We start from the raw sequence: 22,855 nt of genomic DNA on the forward strand, positions 1-22,855 counted from the left end.
CCCTTGGGGTCAGGGAGGCCGGGAGGAGCGGATATCTATATATATATATTGGGTTCCCGTCACAACAGGCTTTCCATTGTGAGCCTGGCTGCGGCGGCCATTTTAGAAGGATGCGTAAACAGCCGGTCTGTAAACAGTCGCGTCGGGTTTGATTTGAAACTCCAGCGGGCGCAATAAGCGCCGTCCTAAACGTATGTGACGTGTGGCGCGTGATTTGAATCGAGCGGCATCTGCACGGCTTCCACAGGGGCATAACCAGGACCTAAAAATACAGAGACTTAGCTCGGCTGGGCTGGGGTGGGGTGGGGGTAGGGGGTTAGGCCGGGTGCTGTTTTCCCCTTTAATTCAGTAATGCCATTGACAGTGCATTTCAGGGTGTAAGTGCTGTACATATGCCTCTAGATTTGAGAGAGTATTAAAGACCATTCCATTCTCCTCCTAAACTAACGATCTCACTAAAGAGTGAATTAAACATGGGCTTTGGAAATGGACATTGAAAAAATAAAAACTGAGTTCAAGACCTCAGTGGCAGTTGCAGCCCTGCAGTTAGTACCCTGTGGTGAAATCCGGGCGGGTGGGCCTGTCACCTCTTACCCCTCACCGAGCCTAAGACCCGCTGAACACGCCTGACACTGAACACTTCTGCCATCCCAGCAGGCAAGGAAGGCTTTCTCCTCTCAGTAGCTGTGTGCCACCCCGCTAATAACTGCAGCAGCAGCAGCCATCCATGACAGCCAATCACTTTATGAATACTAACAGCACGACTTTCATTAGCCATTCATGAAACCCAATTTACTGCTACTATTTGAGGGAATTTGTGTGTGCGTGTGTGCGTGTGTGCGAGTGTGAGTGAGTGAGTGTGTGTGTGGGACTCCTTGACCCTTGTTTTCTCTAGGGATGGTTAGAGACAATTCCAAACTGTTAGCTCAGAGTCATTAGTTATTATATGTCCCTGATGTGGTAATTACCAGTGAAGAAGTGATGTGTACCGCATAGCATTTTGAGGGGAAAGTCAAACAGGCTGTTTTATGAGGTGAGGGGACCTGTGTGTCCCACATTGTTTCAATGCAAAGCAAGTTGGAAATCTTTTACTGTAATTTAAAAAAAGAAAGGGAAAAAAAAAAAGATTATCCTTGCTGGACCATTTAAGGTAGCCACACCCACACACACGCAGGCCATGCGGAAGGAGGGGAAGGACATCAACATTAAGGAGGTGATGGACCGCTGGACGCTGCAGATGGGCTACCCCGTGGTCACCATCAGCCGCAACGACAGCCTGGACGGCAGCGTGGTCATCAGCCAGGAGCACTTCGTCTACGACGCGGACGCCAAGGCCAGGGACCCGGACCTGTTCAACAGCAGGTATGTGCTCTGGGCCTCCTGAGCGCTTTACAGTACACACAGGGGGACTGGAACACCCACAGACAGGCTGAGGCACAGACAGACTGTATCTGACAGACTGAACCACAGACCGACTGACAGTGGGATTGCCGTGCTTTACCTGTGCTGTGACACCTGGGTCAGTATGAGCAATGTGAACAGCATTAATACTCATAAGCTTGTTGCCATTTCTGTAAAACCGGAAATTTTCTGAGAATGTAACGTAGAGATAAGAAAGAGAAAGAAGGAACGAGAGCGAGGAGGAGGGTGTTTAACCTCTGAACCTGTCGGCCATTGGAGTCCCTTAAGCCCTCCTGCCTGTCTGTGTGTTTATAGGATGTGAACATTCCCCTCGGTGTTTGAGGGACTGTCAGTCAGCCCGGAGCAGATGGGGAGGACATGGCGGCGCTGAGCAGAGCTAGCCTGCGCTATCAGGAGGCCAGCTCAGACCTTTTACGGCCCCTTTCCCAGGCTGCCGGTTCAGCCTCCGTTTGGAAGCGGGCCAGGCGGCTTGTAGCTGGATTAGTTTAATCCTCCATTAAAAAACCATGAATAATTCAAGATCGCTTCTCAGCCCGATTTTACACCCCCCCCCCAGCCCCGCTCCTTTACTCATTTGGGGAGGAATGGTGTCTGTATAAGAGGAGGAAATGACTGTACGCTCTCTGTAGACACCGCACCCCCGTTCTCAGCCTCTACCGCACACTGATTTGCGAACCGTTGCTGGTGCTTTTGTCCTGCAAGGTTAGCAATAACCGTTTTTGATATTCATGGGGGCGGGGGCAGGGAGGGGGGCGGAGGGTAGCAAGAGAGCATTTCCCTCTTTTGCCATCGTTTTAGAGCTTGGATAGATAGCCCTGAGACTGCTTTCTCACACAGGTGTTGAGTTGTAGAGGTTGCACTGGAGCAGGTAAGGTGTGTGTGAGCGTGTGCGCCTCTGCCCGTGTTAAGTCACGTTCCATGTACTCGGGGGGGGGGGGGTTACGTCAGGGCTTTGGGGTGGAACGCGCAGAAGGGGGGCGGGGATGTCCGGTTGGCTCATCGATTCGTATCGGGGTGTTTTCTGAAGTGGAAGCACTGAACACGTGTCAAGCACTGAGCCCAGTGGCCTTCCTCCCGGCTGCACTCCTCCTCCTCTTTTCTTCTTTTGCTCAGTCAATGTGGATGCATGCGGGACGTCTCTTGTCCCCCTGCCTTTAGGGAAGTCCCTGAAGTGTGTGCCCCCCCCCAATCCCCCTCTACCCAAATTTGTTTTGTCCCATTGTGTTCGCATCTTTGCTTTTGGGTACTAGAGTACAAAGTTATTTCAGAAATCAATATAAGGCTGGACCCTGCAGATTTGTTCTGGGCATCGTGACAGGGTGTGGAGCGGAATATTATTCTACCTGTGGAGCTACAAACAGCAGTACACCCCCCCCCCCAGGGGAAGATGGGGGCAGAGTGTGGCGTGGAGATGGATGGCAGCGGAGTCACCAAGGTGGCGTCAGACGGGCGGCGGGAATGTCTCTGTAGCGTGTGATGCTGCTCACCGCTGGCGCGTCTGACTGTAGACTCACACCCCTGATGCTTCCCTGTGGCTGGGCCAGAGCGGGTCTCAGCCTGTAACACACTGTGTCACTGCCGGGCTTGCTCCCCTGTCACTCATGCTTCTCTGGAACAATTCCCCCCCCTCCTCCTCCCCCCTGACTTATGGAGTGTTATTTTTTCACACAGCTTTCACTCATGACAGGAAACATACCGGAGTCGAATAACTAAATTCATCATTGTACGCTGTATATGACATCATTTGTCAAAGGAAGTCCATGTAGGATAAAATGTTTTTTTTTTTTTTTAACAAATTGAGCCAAACGGAGACCTGCTTTGCCTCTGAATGAAAAACAGCATGGCTGTTCGCAAGAAACGTAAGCCAGCAGGCCCCTGCTGGAGTCCAGGTTATGAGTTTCTGTGGGAGAAATGCAGTGTGTTTACAAGCGGATAAAACCCTGGCCACTCTTGAACTTGTAAAGGTACCTTAAAACATGGCGATGTATTTGACTGCAGCCGCACTGGAGAACTTATCCATTGCGGTCCCTTTTGGAACGCGTCTCATCTCATAAACACTGGCTTTGTGTTTCTCTGAGAATCAAAGTTTGCCCGTCCGTCCCTCGCAGGTGGGAGGGCTTGTCTGGTGATAAGGCCGACTCTTTCAGTCATCCTCGCCAGAGGCCGAGCCCTCTCCCCCCCCCCCCCCCCGCTCTTTTGTTGTGTATGAAATGCAATTATGAGCTCAAACAATGAGACTCGCGGATAAATCAGAGCGCCGCAGAGAAAGGGGAAATTAATGAGTGTCGTGGGTCGGCGCGCGCGGAGAACGCTTTTGAGCGGAAGGCCTTTCAGACGTGTTCTTGTGCGGTTAATAAAAAAAGCGGAAATGTTCTAGTAACTGCTGAAAAACAAGGCCTCTCTCTCTCTCTCTCTCTCTCTCTCTCTCTCTCTCCGTCTTCCCCTCTCCCCCCCCTCTCTCTCGCCGCGGTCCGTATTTCCCATCTTCCAGACAGCTGCTTTTGCGAGTCCGCGCGCGCCCTAGCTGATGTGATTAGATTAGGCGTAAGACAATTAAGTGCCGCTGCCAATCACCCAGAACCGAAATAGATGGAATTAGTCATGCGGAGCACAGATATATTTTAATTTTCTCTGGCAAGGGGTCCTCTGCTATTGTTAGGCGTGCGATTACGCTTGCTTATTACACGATCCCGGCCGGGCCCTTTTCTCCCCCCGCCGAGCGGCCCCCGCGTTACGCTGGCGCGCGTGGGGGGTTAGCGGGGCCCCCGCGTTTTAATTACAGTCGCTGCCGCGGCCCGTCAGCGGGGGGAACGCAGCCCAATCTCTCCATTTCCTTCCCCGGCAAATTGCGGTGGAGAATTTTTAATACGGGGGACAACAGACGCGTGCACGCTGATATTGAATTATGAAAGGCTCGAGAGAAACTCATTTTTGTTTATTAAAAGAACTTCATCTGAATTTCTGCCTGCGCGAGTACATTTTGGGAAAATGAATAATAATGCTCAAACCGCTACAGCTTCTCAAAAATCCCATATTAAATATTAAAACACACCAATAATCCCTCCCCCTCAACGCAGCCATTTCATTGTCATTTTTCTTTGCCCACCAGTCTTATTTAAAGCTGTGATTGCATACATCAGTAAACCTGCTTATGAACTGCATATGTTTTTATGTGGGCGTAAACACTACCTTGTTTACTCTCCTCTACTAAATTATAATTACCGTTAGTTTTCTTAATAGCTTATGATGTCCCTATATTTCATTTGTGTGTGCGTACATTTTCTGTTTCCGTTTCTCCCCTTAATATTCTCCCGGCTGGAAAACACCATTCATTCTCCCTAGTAGCAGGCTAGTAATAGTTATTATACATCAGATATGACGTAAGTGTTATAATGAACTCCTTTGGCAGTGTACGTTTTATGGTAACTCAGACGTTACGTATTCCCTTTTCAGCCAGCGGGCGTTTCTGAGAGGCAGACGTTTGAGCGGGCTGTTGGCTGGGCCTGTAGCGTGTGGAGTAGCTCTCTCTCTCCTCAGCCAGTGAAGAGGCAGTGTGGTGTTCTGTGGAACCGCACGGCAGTGTTGTGATGGCGTGTTTTCCAGACCCCCGCGGTCGTTAATTTAGAGGCCGGGCCCGTAGATTGCCCGCCACACGTCTGCTCGCTGAGATTGAGAATCGATGGGAGGTAAGAGAGACCGGGCCCGGGAACGAGGAGAGGGGGTGGGTGGGTATTGGAGTTTTATGGGCAAGCTCTCGACTTTCTTTTCCCCGTGAGGAGAATCGACCTTCATTACACGGCTCGCCTGTCCTCGTGTCTGTTCTAGCGGTCTTGTTCTCACGTGATTGGATGTCGCGAGGCCTACTCCGGTGCCAGCCTCACATTCTGGGCGCGGGGTGGCGACCCACAAGGTGTTTGACAGCGCGGTGGAAATACCACAGTTCAGCTTATCCTAAAGCGCTGGTGCAGAACAGGCCAGAGCGGAGGGGGAGGGAGGGTTAAGCATATAAATGCCAGGTATAAACGCTTTCAGCACCTGTCAGACTTTACATTCTCCCATCCGAAGTTGCTCCTCTCAAAGGGGTGACATTTTCATTTCAGCTCCTTGTCAAATATAAACAGTTTAAGGTCAGTTCCGTGTTCGGCTGACACAGAGCATTTCACTGCATTTTGGATAAATTCCCCACAGCTCGCGTTGCTAACGGTAACCATGACAGACTCGTCATTCTAGATGGAAGGCATTCGCATTGATTTAAATTTGAGTAGTTAGCTGTAATTTGTGTAATTGAACAATTAAGGAAGAGGGTGGAGCAGAGACACAATGCAGTGACACACCAGGACCAGGGCTGTCTTCTCTTGTCCTGTGGGTATGTAATGACATTAGCTGGCCTGCGATCTGTGTGTGGATTTCCCCCTTTGTGTTGCATTCTGTTGGTTTGAGCAAAGAGGACCATTCTGGGATTCTCCACTCATTCAGTCATACCAGCAGACAGCCGTGTGGCAGGTGTCAGAAACTTCATCTTCCCTTAAACACGGCCCGATCCTCCTCTTTTTCAACCACGCTGGCACGAATATCTAAAATGGAGGGTTTGTGCATGCGTGTGTTTGTGTGTGCGCGTGTGTGTGTGTGCGTGGGTGTGTGTAAATGTTAATTGTATGACTGAATCACACTGGAACCGTAATATCACTGGGTATCGTATCACTAGCACTGTTGCTGTGTCCACAGCTGTAACCTTTTATATCCACTGCATAATGTCTGTCTGATTGGCCATGGTTTGCTGTGTCTTGGTTTATTTCTGAAACTGCTCATGTTTCTCTTCTTTTCCTTTGCAGTTTCCTCTGGCAAATCCCTTTGAGCCTTTCAGTGGGAAATTCAACTTACATATCACCGGAATCAATCATTTGGGTGTCAAATAGAACAGGTAAATGTGAATGAATGTGCTTATGGCACACACATGCACGTGCATGTGCGCTCTCTCTCTCTCTCTCTCTCTCTCTCTCTCTGTTAAGACCCGTAACTCACCTGTGTTACTATACCCAGGTGTGCACTATCAGACATAACACAAAGCCACCTCAGTGTTATCCACAACCCAAAAAAATGACACAGTGAAGCACAACGTGATATATAAAATAAAAGGTGTTTTATTATACAGAAAAGCAGGGAGTTAAATCTGTTTGTCCTGAAGGAGTTTCTAAGCATATGTACAGGTTTGGCACAGGTTGCAGGATCTCACCGGGCAAGATGCTTTCAGTAAGATGTACAGATGTTCTGAGTTATAAACTGGGGTAATGGCTATCCTTACAATTTGCACTTTCTATAACTAAAAAGTAACATGAAGGCTACCATTAGTAACTTAACACGTTATAGAAGAGTTCATTAACAAAGATGGAGATGATGGTGGTCAAGATGAGCAGATTGCAGACGGCAAACAACGTGGAATTTAGGTAGTAGGTAAATCCAAGCTGTAGGCCAAGACGCCGACTCCGACTCTGACCCGGACCCAGACCAAGACTATATATAACTTCCAAATGCACATCATCAATGTATAGTCCGGCATCTTTCTAATATCGCTGTTCCACAACAGTCCTGGGTCCTCACAACAGGCATCCTTTCTCCTGGTTGCCAAGCGATGGCGTGCGTCGTCTCTCGGGCGCATTTTTGGATCCTGTGACGTCATCATCTCCGTCTGTAGGGGAGACAGAAACAAACACGTCAGCAACTAAACACAAAGCACAAAAGGCACTGGGACGTAACACACACTCTCTCTCTCACACACACACACACACACACACACACACACACAGCAATTACTAAACATACGTTTAATCAGAATTATGCAATTCAGCACTCGTGGGCAGTATACAATATGTGCAGATCTATAGTACAGTATTTAGAGATTTTCCCTGCATTAAAAATCGAATATTGTGTTTATGTAGACACACACACACAATACAGGCTTTAATAACATTTCCTGCGGCTATGTTATTTACTCCTTACATTTCAGAGCCCGCCTGCAGTGACTGATGGATCAGTAATGACCATCCATTTCAGCTGCTTATACACCATGATTACCGAAATCCATTTCTCTTCCTGCCCCTTGATTATTATTATTCTTTTTTTTTTACCTAACGAGTTGGGAGAATTTATGCTTGCCCCGCAATTACAAATGGAAACACGGCGCAGGGAGATTGTGTAGCGGGCGCTGCGTGAGGACGCGCGGCGTATGTCGAGCACAGATGAAATACAGACGCTCTCGCGCACGCACACTCCATCACGTTAATTGGAGTCTGATCCTTTCAATGGGAACGTGACGGACGATGCCACAGGTGTGCGGTTGTGTGTCGAGCGGGGGGTCTACACCAGAGCTTCAGCTGCGGAGAGCGTCTTGCGGACTCATTGTTCAGACATTTTTTTTAAATCCCTCTCTTTCGGAAGACTGCCTAAAAAAAAATCATCCTCCCCAACGAGATCTGATATCGCCTGTGTGTTCCCCGAAAATGAGAATTTCCATCACTTTCCACAGATTTGGGAAAAAAAAATAAAATTGCAATGCATTTTAGGAATAACTTCTGGGCACAAAGCTCAGATACAAGAATAAAATGAAATGAAGTAAACAGAGAGAGATTAGGAAGGACAAGCTGTGCTGTTGTGGATGGTTACACGCTACGTCTCATCTCAGAGCGTGCTTTCAGCTGAAATCCGCTTCATTGCCAGTTGAGCTCGGTTGACACGAGCAGACATGTTAAGACAGAGAGCCTGTATCAGTGCATCAGCGTCTGTATCAGCATCCCTCTCTACCTGCTGGAGATGTAATGAGCAGGCTGCAGCCCTGCTAGGTTTTTTTTTTTTTGCTCACGTGATTTTGTGAAGGGCTGCGATCGATATCACTCCTGATGGATTCCATGCCCACGTAGCCTGGCTGAAATGCAAGCAGCCCTTCTAAATGCCCCTTTATTCGTTCTCGCTCTTGCCCCTAGTGCTAGCTTCTCTCTCTAACACCCCGGGGGTCTCGTACATAAAGGGTTTATATGCGCAGATTTCATCCTAAGTTTTGTCCATTGAAGTACACGGCCGACATTGTGATTTATGAATCTCGCGCCTTATTTGCATTTCAAATGACTTTTTTCTTTTTGAATAAAAAAAGGTCAGGCCCTCTGCTCTCCATCTTTATACCTCCATCTTGCCCTTTTCAGAAGCACATCTCTCCATTCCTCACACACACGCTGAGCTCCCGAGCCGCCTCAGACATGGCGAGCGTTCGCCTGATTCCATGCGTGCTTCTGTTTTTTGTTTGTTTGTGCACTTGCATGTGTGTGTACGTGCTTGTTATTTGTGTGTGCCTGTGTGTGCACACATGAGTGTGTCTTTGTTTTTTTTGTTTGTGCATGTTTTTTTTTGCGTGTGTGAGCGTCTGTGTGTACTTACACTTTTTTTTTGGCGATCTTTCCCTCCTTCTTAGAGACCCACAGGGTGGGTCAGCTGGACGAAGGCACGTGGCTGCTGGGGAACATCAATCAGACGGGCTACTTCCGCGTCAACTACCACCTGCACAACTGGAAGCTGCTGATCGGCCAGCTGCTGAGGAACCCTGAGGTGAACGCGGCCGCTCCCTCCTCCTCCTCCTCCTCTTCCTCCCGCTGCCTCCGCGCTCTGGCCTCCCCCCACGCTCGCCCACAGCTCTTTCTGTTTGTGTTAAACTGCTCCCTGTCCGTTATTCACAGGTCATATCCGTGGGCAACCGGGCGGGGCTCATCGATGACGTCTTCAACCTTGCCAGGTGGGTTTGCAGCGGGGGCGCTCGCTGCCGCCTGGGGGTTTCACTGCTCTTCCTCTGGCTTCCCTGGTTTAAAAAAAAAAAGAAAGAAAAAAAGATAAGAAATGTTGTTTCTCTTGCTTGTTTTCTGTGCCCTGCAGTTCTGTTGAGAGCATATTGCACGATATTGGTTTTTCAGATCCACAGCTACAAGTGCTCCTACTGAAAAAAAGGAAATTATATGTTGACACAGGTTTATGGCTTCTAAAATTATTTCTGGTGATGATACCTTTACTGTTGAAAGCGCTAGGATAAAGGCACATTTGATGAAATTATAAATTCAGTGCATTGCTTAAGCTGTGTTTGTGCACACAGATTTGCTGGAGCACAGGCCAGACTTTCTTGTCACTCGAGTAAAAGATCCTTTATGCCACCGTGGTAGTTTGTCCAGTGTGTTCAGGTTCATCAGCTGAAGCAGAGATAGTGTAACTGCCATGGAAAAGTTGAAGGCAGAACTTGAGATGTTCTCACCAGAAATGCAAATCCTTTTATCTCCACTGAAGAACTCAGCTGTGGTCTCATAGGAACTCATTATTGCTCAGAACGATTGATGCCCTTGTGACACCCCCTCTAGGCACTAAATGGGTAAAATGATTTTATTATTCACAGTAAAATGACAGTTTTTTTTGTTTTTGCAGTTGTCCTTTGGTTTACCAGGAACATCCCATTGCGATTAATGTTGCTTTTGCGAGTTTTGTTCTGGCTTGTACTTGCTTTAATGCAAACGTGTCCGCATTCTCCACACACTCCCTGTAGCAGCTTACTGAGGGCAAACAAGACCCGCCAGTTTTCCAGCGTGTTGTAAACCTGCGATTAATCAGGAAATTTATGAGCGCGCCATTAACATGCGCGTGAATGGGGGCATTCTTGGAACGTGGCGGAAGTTTGAAAGCTATTCAACCCCAACGAGGGATCGGTCAAAAATAATCCGCAGAGATAAAGCTGTCACTCGCTCTTAAAAAGCCACAAAGCTTTATTGACACCCGTGCTCTCGGACCGACAACCGGCAGGAATGTAACCAGACACGTGCTATGAACTGAGAGCTAGCCATGCTCCCATTTTGGCTCAAGGGTGCAGACAGTTAGCTCATGAATTCCAAGGGGGGCTTGGTGGCATCAGCCTGCATAGCCCACGTCTTCCTAAGAGGCGATGGGGGGGTGCGGGCGGGGAACGGTGTAATCTGAAACTGACTCTGTGTGTGGGTACAGATTTTTTTTTAAAAAGAAAAAGAAGTATGATTAAATAACTTTCTTTTCATCAGAAAAGGTGAACAAACTTTTATTTTTTGTATAATTGTTTTTGGAAAATCAATAAACAATTGTTAAAAAAAAAAGTGAACAAACAGGGAGGGAGTGAAAAGGAATTTGAAGCTTGTGCAATACAGAGGGGGTACTGTGGCTGAATTTGGGGGGGTGGGGGGGGTGCTCTGGATTAATGCTTAAAGTTAACTGTCATTTCCCCCGCCCCCGTCACTCTTTACAATAGGACTCCAGGAAACCTCGCATGGCACTGCAGTACTTTAGCATGCTGAGCAGCATTGACCTTTTATCACACCTGTCCTCGCACAGTGCGCTTGCGTTTAGCGTTACCTTTATGGCAAGAGGGTTTGTTCTCTGGGCGTACACAAAAAGGTGCTACTCCTTCGTAGCATGGCTTCTCCCTGGACATCTCACATAAGGGAAACAATGAGAGGCTTTCAAACCGACAGCCGACGCTTATCAGAGAAAGCCGGCATTGTTATAGCAGAGCCGAATCGGGAAATTGGGGAAGAAAAATACCAACACTTATCGAACACTTGCATGCCTGTTGTGGTTGGTAAGAGCTCTTTCAGTCCAAAAAAAGATGGATCGTTCTTATTGTTGGAATTTGACATATCACGCTTGTTCATTTGGAGAGGAACGTAATATACCGAGGAAGAGTGTTTGACTTGTCTGCACCAAATTAGTGTGTGCCTACTGAGGAAAGCACCCTGCCTGGTGCGTAGAAGCCTGCAATTCATTTTAAATCCACTATTTGCTGCTCTTCCTTGAATACATATCAAGGTAATTACCTGTTGTATAAAGCTGAGATTGAATTAAGAGTGGCATAATGACAGATTACACCAAACTCTTAACAAGTTTAGGGCAATCCAACAAACAAGTGCTTTGACTGAATGCAATATTACCTGGTCACTGTGTGGGGGGTGCAGTGGATCCGAAAATAAGTCATGCTCCTGTTCCAATACCCTACAGGGCGTAATCACACCCAATTGGAGTTAATGAAATAAAATTAAATGGATTGGGATGAGTCAGGGAAGCTGGACTGTGGTGATTTTCTAATGACTGGCCAACAGGTGCCTTGATGAGGAGGCTGTATCAGCACCATATTGCTGGAGGACTGAATTACAGGCCAATAAAGCTCCTGAGTGGGACTGCAGACGACACGTTGCTGTACTAATCACCACTTGATTCATCCGGCCAGACTGTTTCCCCAAGTTTTTTTTTCTTCCTCAGACTCATTTCAAGTGGGAGAGGAATTGTGTAGCTGTTAATGGTGTCTCCACCCTCCCCCCCCCCTCTCTCCCATCCAAGAGCGGGGTACCTGCCCCAGAACATCCCCCTGGAGATGATCCGCTACCTGCCCCAGGAGAGGGAGTTCCTGCCCTGGCATGCTGCCAGCCGCTCCCTCTATCAGCTGGACAAGCTGCTGGACCGCACAGAGGAGTACAGCATGTTCAGTGTAGGTCTCCCCCACCAATCACAGAGGAGTACAGCATGTTCAGTGTAGGTCTCCCCCACCAATCACAGAGGAGTACAGCATGTTCAGTGTAGGTCTCCCAACCAATCACAGAGGAGTACAGCATGTTCAGTGTAGGTCTCCCCCACCAATCACAGAGGAGTACAGCATGTTCAGTGTAGGTCTCCCCCACCAATCACAGAGGAGTACAGCATGTTCAGTGTAGGTCTCCCAACCAATCACAGAGGGAGTACAGCATGTTCAGTGTAGGTTTCCCCCACCAATCACAGAGGAGTACAGCATCTCCCCACCAATCACAGAGGAGTACAGCATGTTTAGTATAGGTCTCCTGTTTTTAAATGTTTTTTTTTACTTGCCAAACTGACATTTTAAAAATTGACATTTAAATTTCAAGTAAAAGTCAAGCGAAAAAGTTGCTAAACCTGACCTTTTGCTAAACCTTTTATCCAAGCAGAAAACTGAGATCCAAAGCTGAGATGTGTATATTCAAAGATTATGGTCTTTTACTAAAAGATAAACATGTGACATAGCTCTGATCTGATTTGAAAAATAGCTGTCAAGTTCATGGGAAAAACAGGCTGTACAAACATTAATTTATTAATGCTTAGAATCCCATCTAACACCAGTTTTTTCATACATTCGATACTTTTGTTAAAGATGAAAAAACACTTGTATAGTGTGTAGGGGTGGACAGGATGTGGCTGATGTAGAGGTTCTTCCATCATTATCATCAGTCTTAATCTCTGTATATTTATCTTGCTGTGAGCCGTTGTATAATTGAAAATGAGACAAACTGCACGTGTTTTCCTCTCTGTCGTGGGCGTGATGAGTCACCTTGCGCTCGCTCGATCCACCAGGGGGCAGATAAGATGCCTCAGGTGTCAGGACTGCTCCGATCCACCTGGGCGTTAGTCAGGCTGCCTCACGCTCCTCCCATTACTTGAATCATTGCTGAACAGATCTTTGAGGAAGCGCAATCCCATGTTAGCATTGGTTAATTCCACCAGCCTGGCTTCTTTTCGCTGATCTTTTCACGTGCTGTATTTAAGGCACTTTAGTGCAATGTTATTGCTGTTGGGGGGCATTTGATGAACATTAATCAAAACTAAACTTTAGCCACAGTGGTCTTGGTACTCTAATGACGCCATGCAGTCTGTCTCCACCAGTAAGCCCCAAGAGTTAGCGTGTTCCGGCTAATGATGCATACTGAAACTACAACACAAGTGTGCTCACAGTCAGCTTGGCTGAGCCACTTAGTTATAACCCTTCTTAACAGGTGTGTATGTAGCTTATTAGCTGTACGGCTAACAGGTGTGTGCGCTTCTCATTGGCTGTACGGCGCTCAGGTGTGTGTGCTTCTCATTGGCTGTACAGCTCACAGGTGTGTGTGCTTCTCATTGGCAGGACTACGTGCTGAGTCAGGTGGCGTCCATGTACCACAGGCTAGGCTGGCCAGTGAGTTCTGCTAACAGCTCCATCATGCAAGCGGCCTACCAGACTGAGTAAATCCCAACCTCATTATTATTCTTTATTTTACTTCTTTATTCTTGTATTTAGTGTATTTCAAATGTAAAGTTATTTAAATTACATTAAGCCAACATGTTCAGTCATTTGTTAATCGTTGTGCTTTCCAAAGCATTCTGTGAGCATTTTTGTTTTTAAGTGTTCTATATAAATAATAATTTGGTTAATTGAGTGGCGGATTGATGAATTGTTTCATTCCGATGGGGGTTGGGGTGGGGGGAAGTAGCTGGAGGACAGGTATCGTGACGCACAGGAAGTGCTCATTGCGGCTCTGCTCTGACCCCCTCGCAGGGAGATGCAGAGGGAGGTGATCATGTTGGCCTGCAGCTTTGGAAACAAACACTGCCACAGGCAGGCGGTGTCCCTCATCTCTGACTGGATCTCCAGCAATAAGAACAGGTACGTATCACAGCCCCCGTGTCAGGATGTCTTTATGTTCATGTCTTACTGTGCAGGATTGCAGAGTGCTTTGGGTTTTATTGTGTAGGTTGACAGTACAAAGTGTAACTCTTGTTTAGGTACATCTTTAACATTCAGATCATGATTACTCAAGCCGTTGCAATATATTGTGGTATGAAGAGCACTGGGACATATACTGTAGGTCAATATACCAAAAACCCAAAAAAGTTAAGACTCACCTCACACTTTTATACTCACAGGCTTTAGTCAAGATTTAGACAAACGCAGTTATCTCTTCATTTATTCAGTTGTTTTTAATTACTGACCTGTCTTTGATGCATCTAGAGTTGAACCCAAATTAAAAACCTTACCCCACCGCACCCTGTGAAGATCGACGGTGGCGATGTGTCCATGGCAACAGACGGCAGACTGCATTCTTTGCCATTGTTCTCTGCTCTGTCACACACAGCCGACCTCTGATGGAGCTGCATTTAGGAGCAAATGCGTCCTGCCTACCCAGCCCCTGGCAGGGTTTCAATACTCTTTAAAAAGCCATCGTGAAATGCATTGTGTCCTCTATTTGAAATACGTTATGTCCTTAAGAAATTGATCCCAGATGAGAAATCGCATTATACTCAGAAGGGGTTGGGGTTTGGATTATGGTTGAACACGTTGATCCAGGGATGGCACTCATTTGGGCTACAGAGACGGTTTTTTATATTGGTTTATTTGTGGTCTGTAGCACTTGTGACAACGCCTACTGCTCGGTTATTATCGGTTCTTGAATTTGGGGAACTGGGACGCTGAAGGATTTTGAAATGCGCTTGAAAAAGTGGCACGGCTAATGGCGCGAGAGCTCGGCTCTGAACACAGAACAGAACCATTTGCACATCTGACAGAATTTCTGATGTCCCCCTTTAATGTTGGTGTGTTACATCCCCCTGTAATGAGTCTCTCCCTGCATCTCTTCACACTCATCTCTCCTAAACCTCCCAGAGTCGCGCCCCCCCCCGTCCCGTCCCGATTAGGATCACGCCGTGCGCTAACATGGGGTTGGAGACCTTACCTTCTCCAGGGTGCGTTTGCTAGAAATCTCCAGGCTGCTCTGATAGATAACTAAAGGTCACCGTGTAATCTTCAGTAGATGCAGAGGTGTTCATTTTGATCTTTAACTCAATATTTTGGTTATGTTATTTAACATGTTACCATATTATATTTTTGTCTTATTTTTACATAACTCACACATCTATATGTAGGTCTTTTGTGATGTTCTATTATTCAAAACATAATATTCAGTTCAGTTCATGATGTTAATCTACCCAAAACTCAGAGTTTTTAAAGAGTATTTACATGGGGTTATGCAGGACTGCTACACTGCACACTACATACAGTTAACTGGCCATTTCATTTCTGGCTTCAGCTTGAAAGTACTATGGACAGTTCTAGACTATATGCCACTGTGTCCTGACGTTTTTGAAAATTAAAATTTTTATTTGAATTCATGTGCTAGATCTAGACGGGCGGGGTGAAGGGCCTGTCTTTGTCAGTTCCCCGTCGTGCTTGTGATCCGAGAGCTTGTTTCATGCATATTTATCATCTCAAGTGTGCCTGATATTTAGAAATTAAATGTGTTTAGTTTTTCTAACAGTTTAGGCGTATGGTTTAAAAACCAAGAGATCCAGAAATGTAAGAAAAAAAACTATTCCATGCAGTCTATTAAATATTCTGGGGGTATTTTGTCTTAAATTCATTGAATCAAGCCTACAGCCTCTACATTGACAGAACGGTGACAGACATCTCCAGTTAATCCCCCGTCTATCTGCAGACCTATAATTTCAGAATACAGTATATAGATATTGGGTGTAGATTAAATGTCCTTCACATCAGTTCAGTTGATTGATTGCTCATTCATGAATTGTGTCCTGACAGGCGTTCATTTACAGAATGTCTTATTTTAAGTTGTTCCTTATTTCACAGAATGAGGTACTGACACTGGATGCTAGCGCTCCAGAAGGACTTTATTTATTTATTTATTTTTTATTTTTTCAATCTTGACAAAATAAATTTAGTCAGTCAGGCCTGCCTTACCGTTTGTCTACCTGAGTCAATTAAACACAACCTTAGGGGGTACAATTTACCACTCCACACTTGGCATGGTGGGTAATTGCAGCCTTGTAAACAGCACGGTCTCCACCCTCCCGCCCCCCCCCTTACGCCCTGCTCCTGTGCTCCAGCACTGCTCTGTGTAAGTGAAACTGCTCCCAGGACTTATGCTCTTTGAAGGGAACGGCATCTTTAGTGCAGAGTCACTTGTAGCAGGTGCAGTCTCTCACTCTGCTCTGAAGGTAATTATTGTAGCTGAAATGGTGGACTTAAAAATGTATTATTTATTGCTTTGTCAATTTTCTGTATTTTTTACATAAATTATTTACAAATGATTTACATTAAGTGACGTGAGTGAGAGGGTGACAGAGGGCCGCCGGGTTTTTAGCCCGGGCGTTCCCACGGGAACACTCTCGCTCAGCCCAAACGAAGCATCAGCGTTCCTGCAGGGCTGCTGCAGGACGAGGCCCCGCCTCCTGGAAACAGCAGTCATCTCTCTGCAGGCTCGGGGAGCCACTTCGCCTTGTTTACTCACACCGGCAAGACGCTCCTTCACCATCTTCTGTGGAACTGCCAAGCTGTTTACTCGGAGGCTGTTTTTTGGAGAAAGGAAGAGGGAGACGCAAACAGTGAGAGCAAGAAGATGATCTTTTTTGGAGACACCCCCCCCCCCCCCCCAATACTTTTTTTTTCTTTACTGCCCTCTTCATTTTGGCCCCCTTTAATTTTTAATTGGGTCTAAACATTAAGCAGCAGATACTGCTGGAACTGAAGGCAGAGGTAATCACAACTCTTTCTCAGCTACTTTCCTTGAAAGGAGCTCGCTCGATAAGCACTCCCTGTTGGGGTCATCTCTCACAAATAGTGTTTTCTTTTTTTTTTTTAAATAACTCATTTTCCTCATGGGCTGCTGGGTGAGTACTAAGTAATGCAGTCAAATGAAAGGCACATTTTCTTGTGACTGCTTACACACAGTTGCACATATAACCCTGAGGCTAGTTTGGCTCTCATGGGCCTGTTAGAGGTCTGCCAAGGTTTTTCTGGGTATGACTGAATGAAATGATTGCCTGTAGTACTTGTATATTAATCTTGAAAACGATGAGCATGTTAAATCGTAATATCAAAGGTACAATATACATTCATATGTAATATTCTGAAAGAACTAACCTGGTTCCCCTTTAATGTCCCTCTTCTTACACCCCCTTTAAAAACCTTCCTCTGAAGAGAATGTGCTCTTTGCGTGTGTGATGAGTGTGTGCAGTTCTGATTGGTCTCAGCAGTAACGCTGAGGGGTAAGGTATAGACATGGGTCTCATGCACTTACAGTGTGTACTGTCTGCTCAAACTGTCAGCCTCGCTTCCACATCGTGCGGCTGTGTCCTTCGCTTGTACTGTGCGTTCACGGCGTTCGTACTCTTGGCTTCTCCTTGCGATCATCCTTGCGGTGTTGAAACCAGTTATCTCTGTGTCTTCGGCTGCTTGTCCTCGGTCGCAGAACACAACGTTCCGTCTTTTAAACTTTATCTGGAGTGTGTGTGCACAGCCGGCCTCCTGTCTGTCTCGCTCCAGGCGCTCGGTTCATTGCGAAGTCGTTGCCCATGTGATGTCTGTGGGATTTGGGTGAAACACTTGATAGGATTTGTATTACGCTGTCAAATCGGAACACTGGATTTTGCAGAGCAATGGCTGAATTGTAAAAAAAAAAAAAAAAAAAGGTGCATTTTATTGCTTAAGAAAATGAATAGGGCAATATTTGGTTAGATTACCGCTACAATAAACATAAGTAACAACGTGGAGATTTAATTAAATCTGGGTAATTTTATTTGCCTTTAGCATAACAATGCCATTGTGAATTATCATTTATGCAATATCTATGTTTTGCTGGGAGTAATTCCACTAGAGGACCCTTGTTCAGGCTCATAATCTTTGTGTGAACACACATTGTGTTCTGCCAGTAATCTGTGAAATGGAAAAGGGTTTTTTTTTTTTAAATCTTTTATTTTTATACATTTTTTTCCACTTTTTTTGAAAATAAAGTGCACACGGACCATTTTAATTATTTTTATAAGCCCAGCATTACCCTCTTGTGCTCAATGTGACATTACCAGAGCAAATGTATTCGCGATCCCTGAAACTGGACCCTGGTCAGTATTGACTTTGGCAGCAGGAAGTGCGTCTTGGGCTGGCAGGAAACGAGCGTAGGCTGATGTGCTTCCTGAAGCCTTGTGAACTGTACGCGGGTATCTGGGGAGTTCCGAACGGCGCTCACGCCCTGCAGCATGGTTGGGACACCTCCCCCACTCACTTTTTGCTCCCCCACTTTGTCGCTAGGAAAAATAATGTCTTCAACAATGTGATTATGACACTGACCTTCATTAAAGAGATGCACTTGGCTTGTTTCGTAAATGTTTCCTGGATGCTGGTTTTTACACAGTGTAAATGCAGGTGTGCTCCTTAAAATTTTTGGCATTCATTTGTTTATTCCATTTTTTATTTGTTGTTCCAACTAACACCAAGTTCCACCTAACATGTTAATACTTTCTGCCACCTGTTTTTTGTTTTGTTTTGTTGAGTTGAAGCGAATGGCTTTTGATAATGTGCCTGGCAGGATCCCGCCCAACGTCAGGGACATTGTTTACTGCACGGGCGTGTCCCTGATGGACGAGGACGTGTGGGAGTTCATCTGGATGAAGTTCCACTCCACCTCCGCCATCTCCGAGAAGAAGGTGCTCCTGGAGGCACTGACCTGCAGCGACAACGCCTTCCTGCTGAACCGGTGAGAGAACACACACACACGCACACGCACGCATGTCAACAAACAAAACTGCGCCAAGAAAAAAACAAAAAAAACAATATCTGCACAAACGCACACGTTTGAATAGTTAATCAGCCGATTCATTTGCACGCACGTAATAAGGAGCGTACAAAGATGCACAATTTCAGCGTGGGATGTTCAAGGCCACATGATCAATGCGGTATTGTGGGTGTCGGTGGCAAATCAAAGACATAAGAGATGACAAGAAATTGCCGAGTGGAACCATGTCGACGCCGGTGACAGGGACGGTAGCAGCGCGTGCCAAACATGCACTGTGACACCCCAACGAATTTGGCAGAGGGCAGTCTTCTGAGGCAGGCTTCCTCATTGAGGCAGCTGCTCAGTGTATGCAGAGAGAAGGGAAGTGGGCCGTGATTCACTGTAACGCGAGATGTGCGTGCGTTGTGAGGGTGTGACCGTTTAGCTTAGCAGAGTATCGCTACATAAATCAGCGCATTGTCAGGGGGCTTGTTGCTTTGTCTTACCTGGAGTACAGGTGCTTTTTTTAAAAATCGTGAGGGAGCCTGAGGGCTACTTCTGATGCTGTTCTCCATCTTCATATTAAACCATTTCCCAGGAGCCGATTGGCTGACATGGGTGGTTGACGCGCAGCAAGGTACAGTTGGTGCTTTTCCTCCCGACAACTTTTGTTTTGAGTTTTAAATCCCATGCTGTTGCGCTACTTGCTACTGACACATGGTGATCTGACTTACGAGGCGTTTAATATCTGTCTCTTGTGTCGTGAATCTCTGCATCTCGTGTGGTTCATTTACTTCCTTCATTGCATGCAGGACCAGTGCCCAGACTGTAGGTGATGGGCATTGATGGGTCACCTTAATGTGCATTTCCCTTATATATAATATAACAGCTGAGAGATATGTCTGGGTGTGATAACTTAAAAATGCATTAAAAAATGAACAGGCAGTTTCTAGGCTTATGGGTTAAGTGTACTTGAAAATTAGTACTATTGGTTTGTTAGCGAGCTAAACTAGCCTTAACTGAAGGAATGAAAACAATTGTTAAAGAAACTATATTAGGTAAAACACAAAAGACTGGAGAACTTTAAATTCGCCCATCAGGATAGAACTTTGTGGGGACATTACAAAAACAATCTCTAGCTAGCTGAATAAGTGGCTAAGCTAAAATGGATGAACAGCAGTCTTCTCCCTGAATGATCCAGTTCCACCTATTGAACTTGTGTTCTCCGTGTCCACGGCAACCTGTCAAAGGCCACGCACGCCCACACTGCACCCAGAGAGTTTGTATCCGTTTTCTCTGAGCAAGTGAGTGTGTGCTCCCCAGGAGCTGCGGAAGGACAAGCACTCAATACTAAACTGGAACAGGCTTACAGACGCAAGTGAGATGCTGCTGCAAAGTGAGAATCAGGTTCAAAGTTATGAAAATCAAACCGATCGTGTTTAGTACTGCACTGTAGCACTGTAACAATATTAGAGATGTCTTGACATTCTTGATGCCTTTGCTGAGAAGCATTTAAATATTTTTTATATACCAGTCCTGTATTCCAACATCATGTTATCCAGAGTAGTGTTAAGCAGAAACACATCCTCTAAAGAGCCTCATTGACCTCGCCCCTTACAACCCAACGCATACTGTTAACAGAATGTACTGTCGGTACTGCATGTGGATATGTTCCGCAGAGCATTGATTTCAGTTGTGCTTGAATTTCTCTCTCTCTGCAGAAACACAGGAAAATGAAACTTGGGATGGGTGGGGGGTTGGTATGGGGTGGGGGTGGGGGGTTGGTATGGAGTGGGGTGGGGGAGCATTGTTGTCCGTGTGTAAAAGATACCGGATGCTAATGTGCATTTGCAGGGTGTAAGAGAAGCCGTGTGAGGCCCAGAAACATACACACACAGACACACACACACACACGCGCACTCTCACACGCACACGCGCACACACACACACGCACACGCGCACACACACACACACACACATACGCACTCACACACATGCACGCAGCCACCTACACACACACACACACACACACTTGTCCATTTAGTGCTGTACGGGTCCCCTCTCAAGCATGGTCCACAAAACTGACTAAACAACCCCCCTGAACCTGCCATGCGTCGCCCACCTCCGGCGCAAGGTCATGAGTTCAGTGGACCTCAGCTGGTGCTCGTCTCCTGCTCCAGAGCCCTGACCCCGGTGCTGGGAAACGTTTGTACGCTACAGAGGGCAGAAGGGCAGGCAGCCCTGTGGTGTGCGGTTAACATCCCTGATCTTCCTCTACCACCTCACCCCCCCACCACCACCTCCACCCTACCAGCATATGTTATTGTGGTCAGGAACGTTATCCTGTGTCAGGTGGCTTTTTCTTTTCACTCCCACAACGGATGGGGTGCAGGAGTGTTCAAGCTAGGAGGTACAGTACAATGGGCAGAAGCCTGGATGCCGTTGTCTTTCACTGTTATCAGCAGCAGAAATGGATGCTGGGACATGAACTCATAGGGACAGTAACGCCACTGTCGCTGTTGCTCAGGGGTGCTTGTCTTTCTGAATTACTGAGCGTTTTACAAGGTTTTGGGTTCACATCCCAGCTGAGGGAAACAGCAGTGATACCCTTGAGCAATGTGTTTGGCCTGAATTGCTGCAGTCAATATCCAGCTATGTGTATAGTTAAAATGTCAAGTGTGAGTTATGGAGGTCGCTTTCGATAAGGGAAACTAATGCATTTAGGCAAGTGACTCCGCAGGACGAAAACAAGTTTTTATAAAAGGAAGTATACAGATAGCAAATGGCACCGAGAACTCTAAAAAGATTATCGGCAATTCCTTTGTCAGAGAAAAAGAAAATTAACCCAGTGTGTAATTGCAAATTGGAAACTTGTAGGCCACAGCAGTGACTTGACAATTTAGATTAATAGTAGTCTTGGAGGTTTATTTTTCAGCTGATGGTTCATTTTCTGCCCTAACACTTAATCACACCTGTTGCTACATTTCCGAGCCCTTGCCAGATCATTTTTTTCCGCCAGTACAGTTCTCAGCAAATAAACTGGTGAATAAGCTGACTGTAATAAGTGGCCCAGTCCAGCAATAAGCACTTTCTTCGTATGAAACCGATGAGACTCACTCGGCATTGCCTCCTTCCTCCTCTCGATCTCAGGCTTCTGAACCTGTCCCTCAGCTCGGACCTGGTTCCAGACCAGGAGGTGATCGATGTCATCATCCACGTGGGCCGGAACCCTCACGGCCGACACCTGGCCTGGAGGTACTTCAGGGAGAAGTGGGACATTCTAAATTCCAGGTATGGCTTTCGAGTGATTTTATTATGACCAGTTTGTCCTCTTGATTCAGACGGCCCTGGGAGAACTTGTTTGCAGGACTGCAGATATGATATAGGTATTGAATTATGTGTGTAAAAATGATGAAGATCATGTGACGATCAGTTGTCAAATTGGAAACGAGGTACGAGATTAATCGATGTTTGCGTATGGAAATTTGATGTTTGTCTTTTTGCGTATTGTGTAAAGATGTTGTTTAAATGTGCACATGACCAGTCAATATCCTATATATTTGTACAAAGGTTTCTTACTGGCATACAAAAATCAAATATAATCATAGTTCTATGAAAATAAACAATTTTTTTCATGTGTCATTTACAGATACGGAGAGGCCTTATTTATGAATTCCAAATTAATCAATGGTGTGACAGAGTTTTTAAATACGGAGTCGGAACTGAATGAGGTAAGGCATTTGAAAACACTTCTCTGTTTTGTCGCATAGAGAAAATGCTGTTCAGCCTGTTGCTCTCAGGAACCCAGCATTGTGAAGAAACCCATTAGGACTGTCGGATGTCGTTTCAGTCATGTGACTGTGTACACGGATTGTGAAACTGGGTTATGAGGAGTAAGGGGGCTCTATGATTGACACTGAGGAGTAGCCAGAACTTAAGTTATGTTTTCCCCTAACTGTCCATGTTTAGTTTTTTATTGTTACATTCATGCATAACTCAGTACCCCAAGGAAATATTTGTATTCATATTTCTCATTTATTCATTCTGCGCTGTACTATTTTGGT

The 22,855-nt window shown here is 46.1% G+C and overlaps 1 protein-coding gene and 1 long non-coding RNA gene across 5 annotated transcripts in view; one reads left to right on the forward strand and one right to left on the reverse strand.

The window, feature by feature from the left end:
- The window catches only part of LOC135245482 (thyrotropin-releasing hormone-degrading ectoenzyme-like), a 95,657-nt gene that overhangs the window by 70,869 nt on the left and 1,933 nt on the right, over positions 1 to 22,855 (forward strand). For 2 of the 4 annotated variants that reach the window (XM_064318536.1, XM_064318539.1), the window contains 10 exons: positions 1,151 to 1,362; positions 6,255 to 6,343; positions 8,882 to 9,015; positions 9,144 to 9,199; positions 11,806 to 11,953; positions 13,376 to 13,473; positions 13,787 to 13,894; positions 18,606 to 18,773; positions 21,942 to 22,082; positions 22,441 to 22,522. In XM_064318536.1, the coding sequence (XP_064174606.1) occupies positions 1,151 to 1,362; positions 6,255 to 6,343; positions 8,882 to 9,015; positions 9,144 to 9,199; positions 11,806 to 11,953; positions 13,376 to 13,473; positions 13,787 to 13,894; positions 18,606 to 18,773; positions 21,942 to 22,082; positions 22,441 to 22,522 (1,236 nt within the window). The remainder of the gene's footprint in view (positions 1 to 1,150; positions 1,363 to 6,254; positions 6,344 to 8,881; positions 9,016 to 9,143; positions 9,200 to 11,805; positions 11,954 to 13,375; positions 13,474 to 13,786; positions 13,895 to 18,605; positions 18,774 to 21,941; positions 22,083 to 22,440; positions 22,523 to 22,855) is intronic. The other 2 variants (XM_064318537.1, XM_064318540.1) reach the window with 1 other exon arrangement.
- Positions 16,281 to 17,705, reverse strand: LOC135245483 (uncharacterized). The gene is made up of 2 exons (XR_010327278.1): positions 17,161 to 17,705; positions 16,281 to 16,590 (listed from the first exon to the last, which is right to left on the reverse strand). It is a non-coding gene; the product is annotated as an uncharacterized LOC135245483 (long non-coding RNA).

Source organism: Anguilla rostrata, chromosome 19 (assembly GCF_018555375.3).
Source record: "Anguilla rostrata isolate EN2019 chromosome 19, ASM1855537v3, whole genome shotgun sequence".
NCBI lineage: Eukaryota > Metazoa > Chordata > Actinopteri > Anguilliformes > Anguillidae > Anguilla > Anguilla rostrata.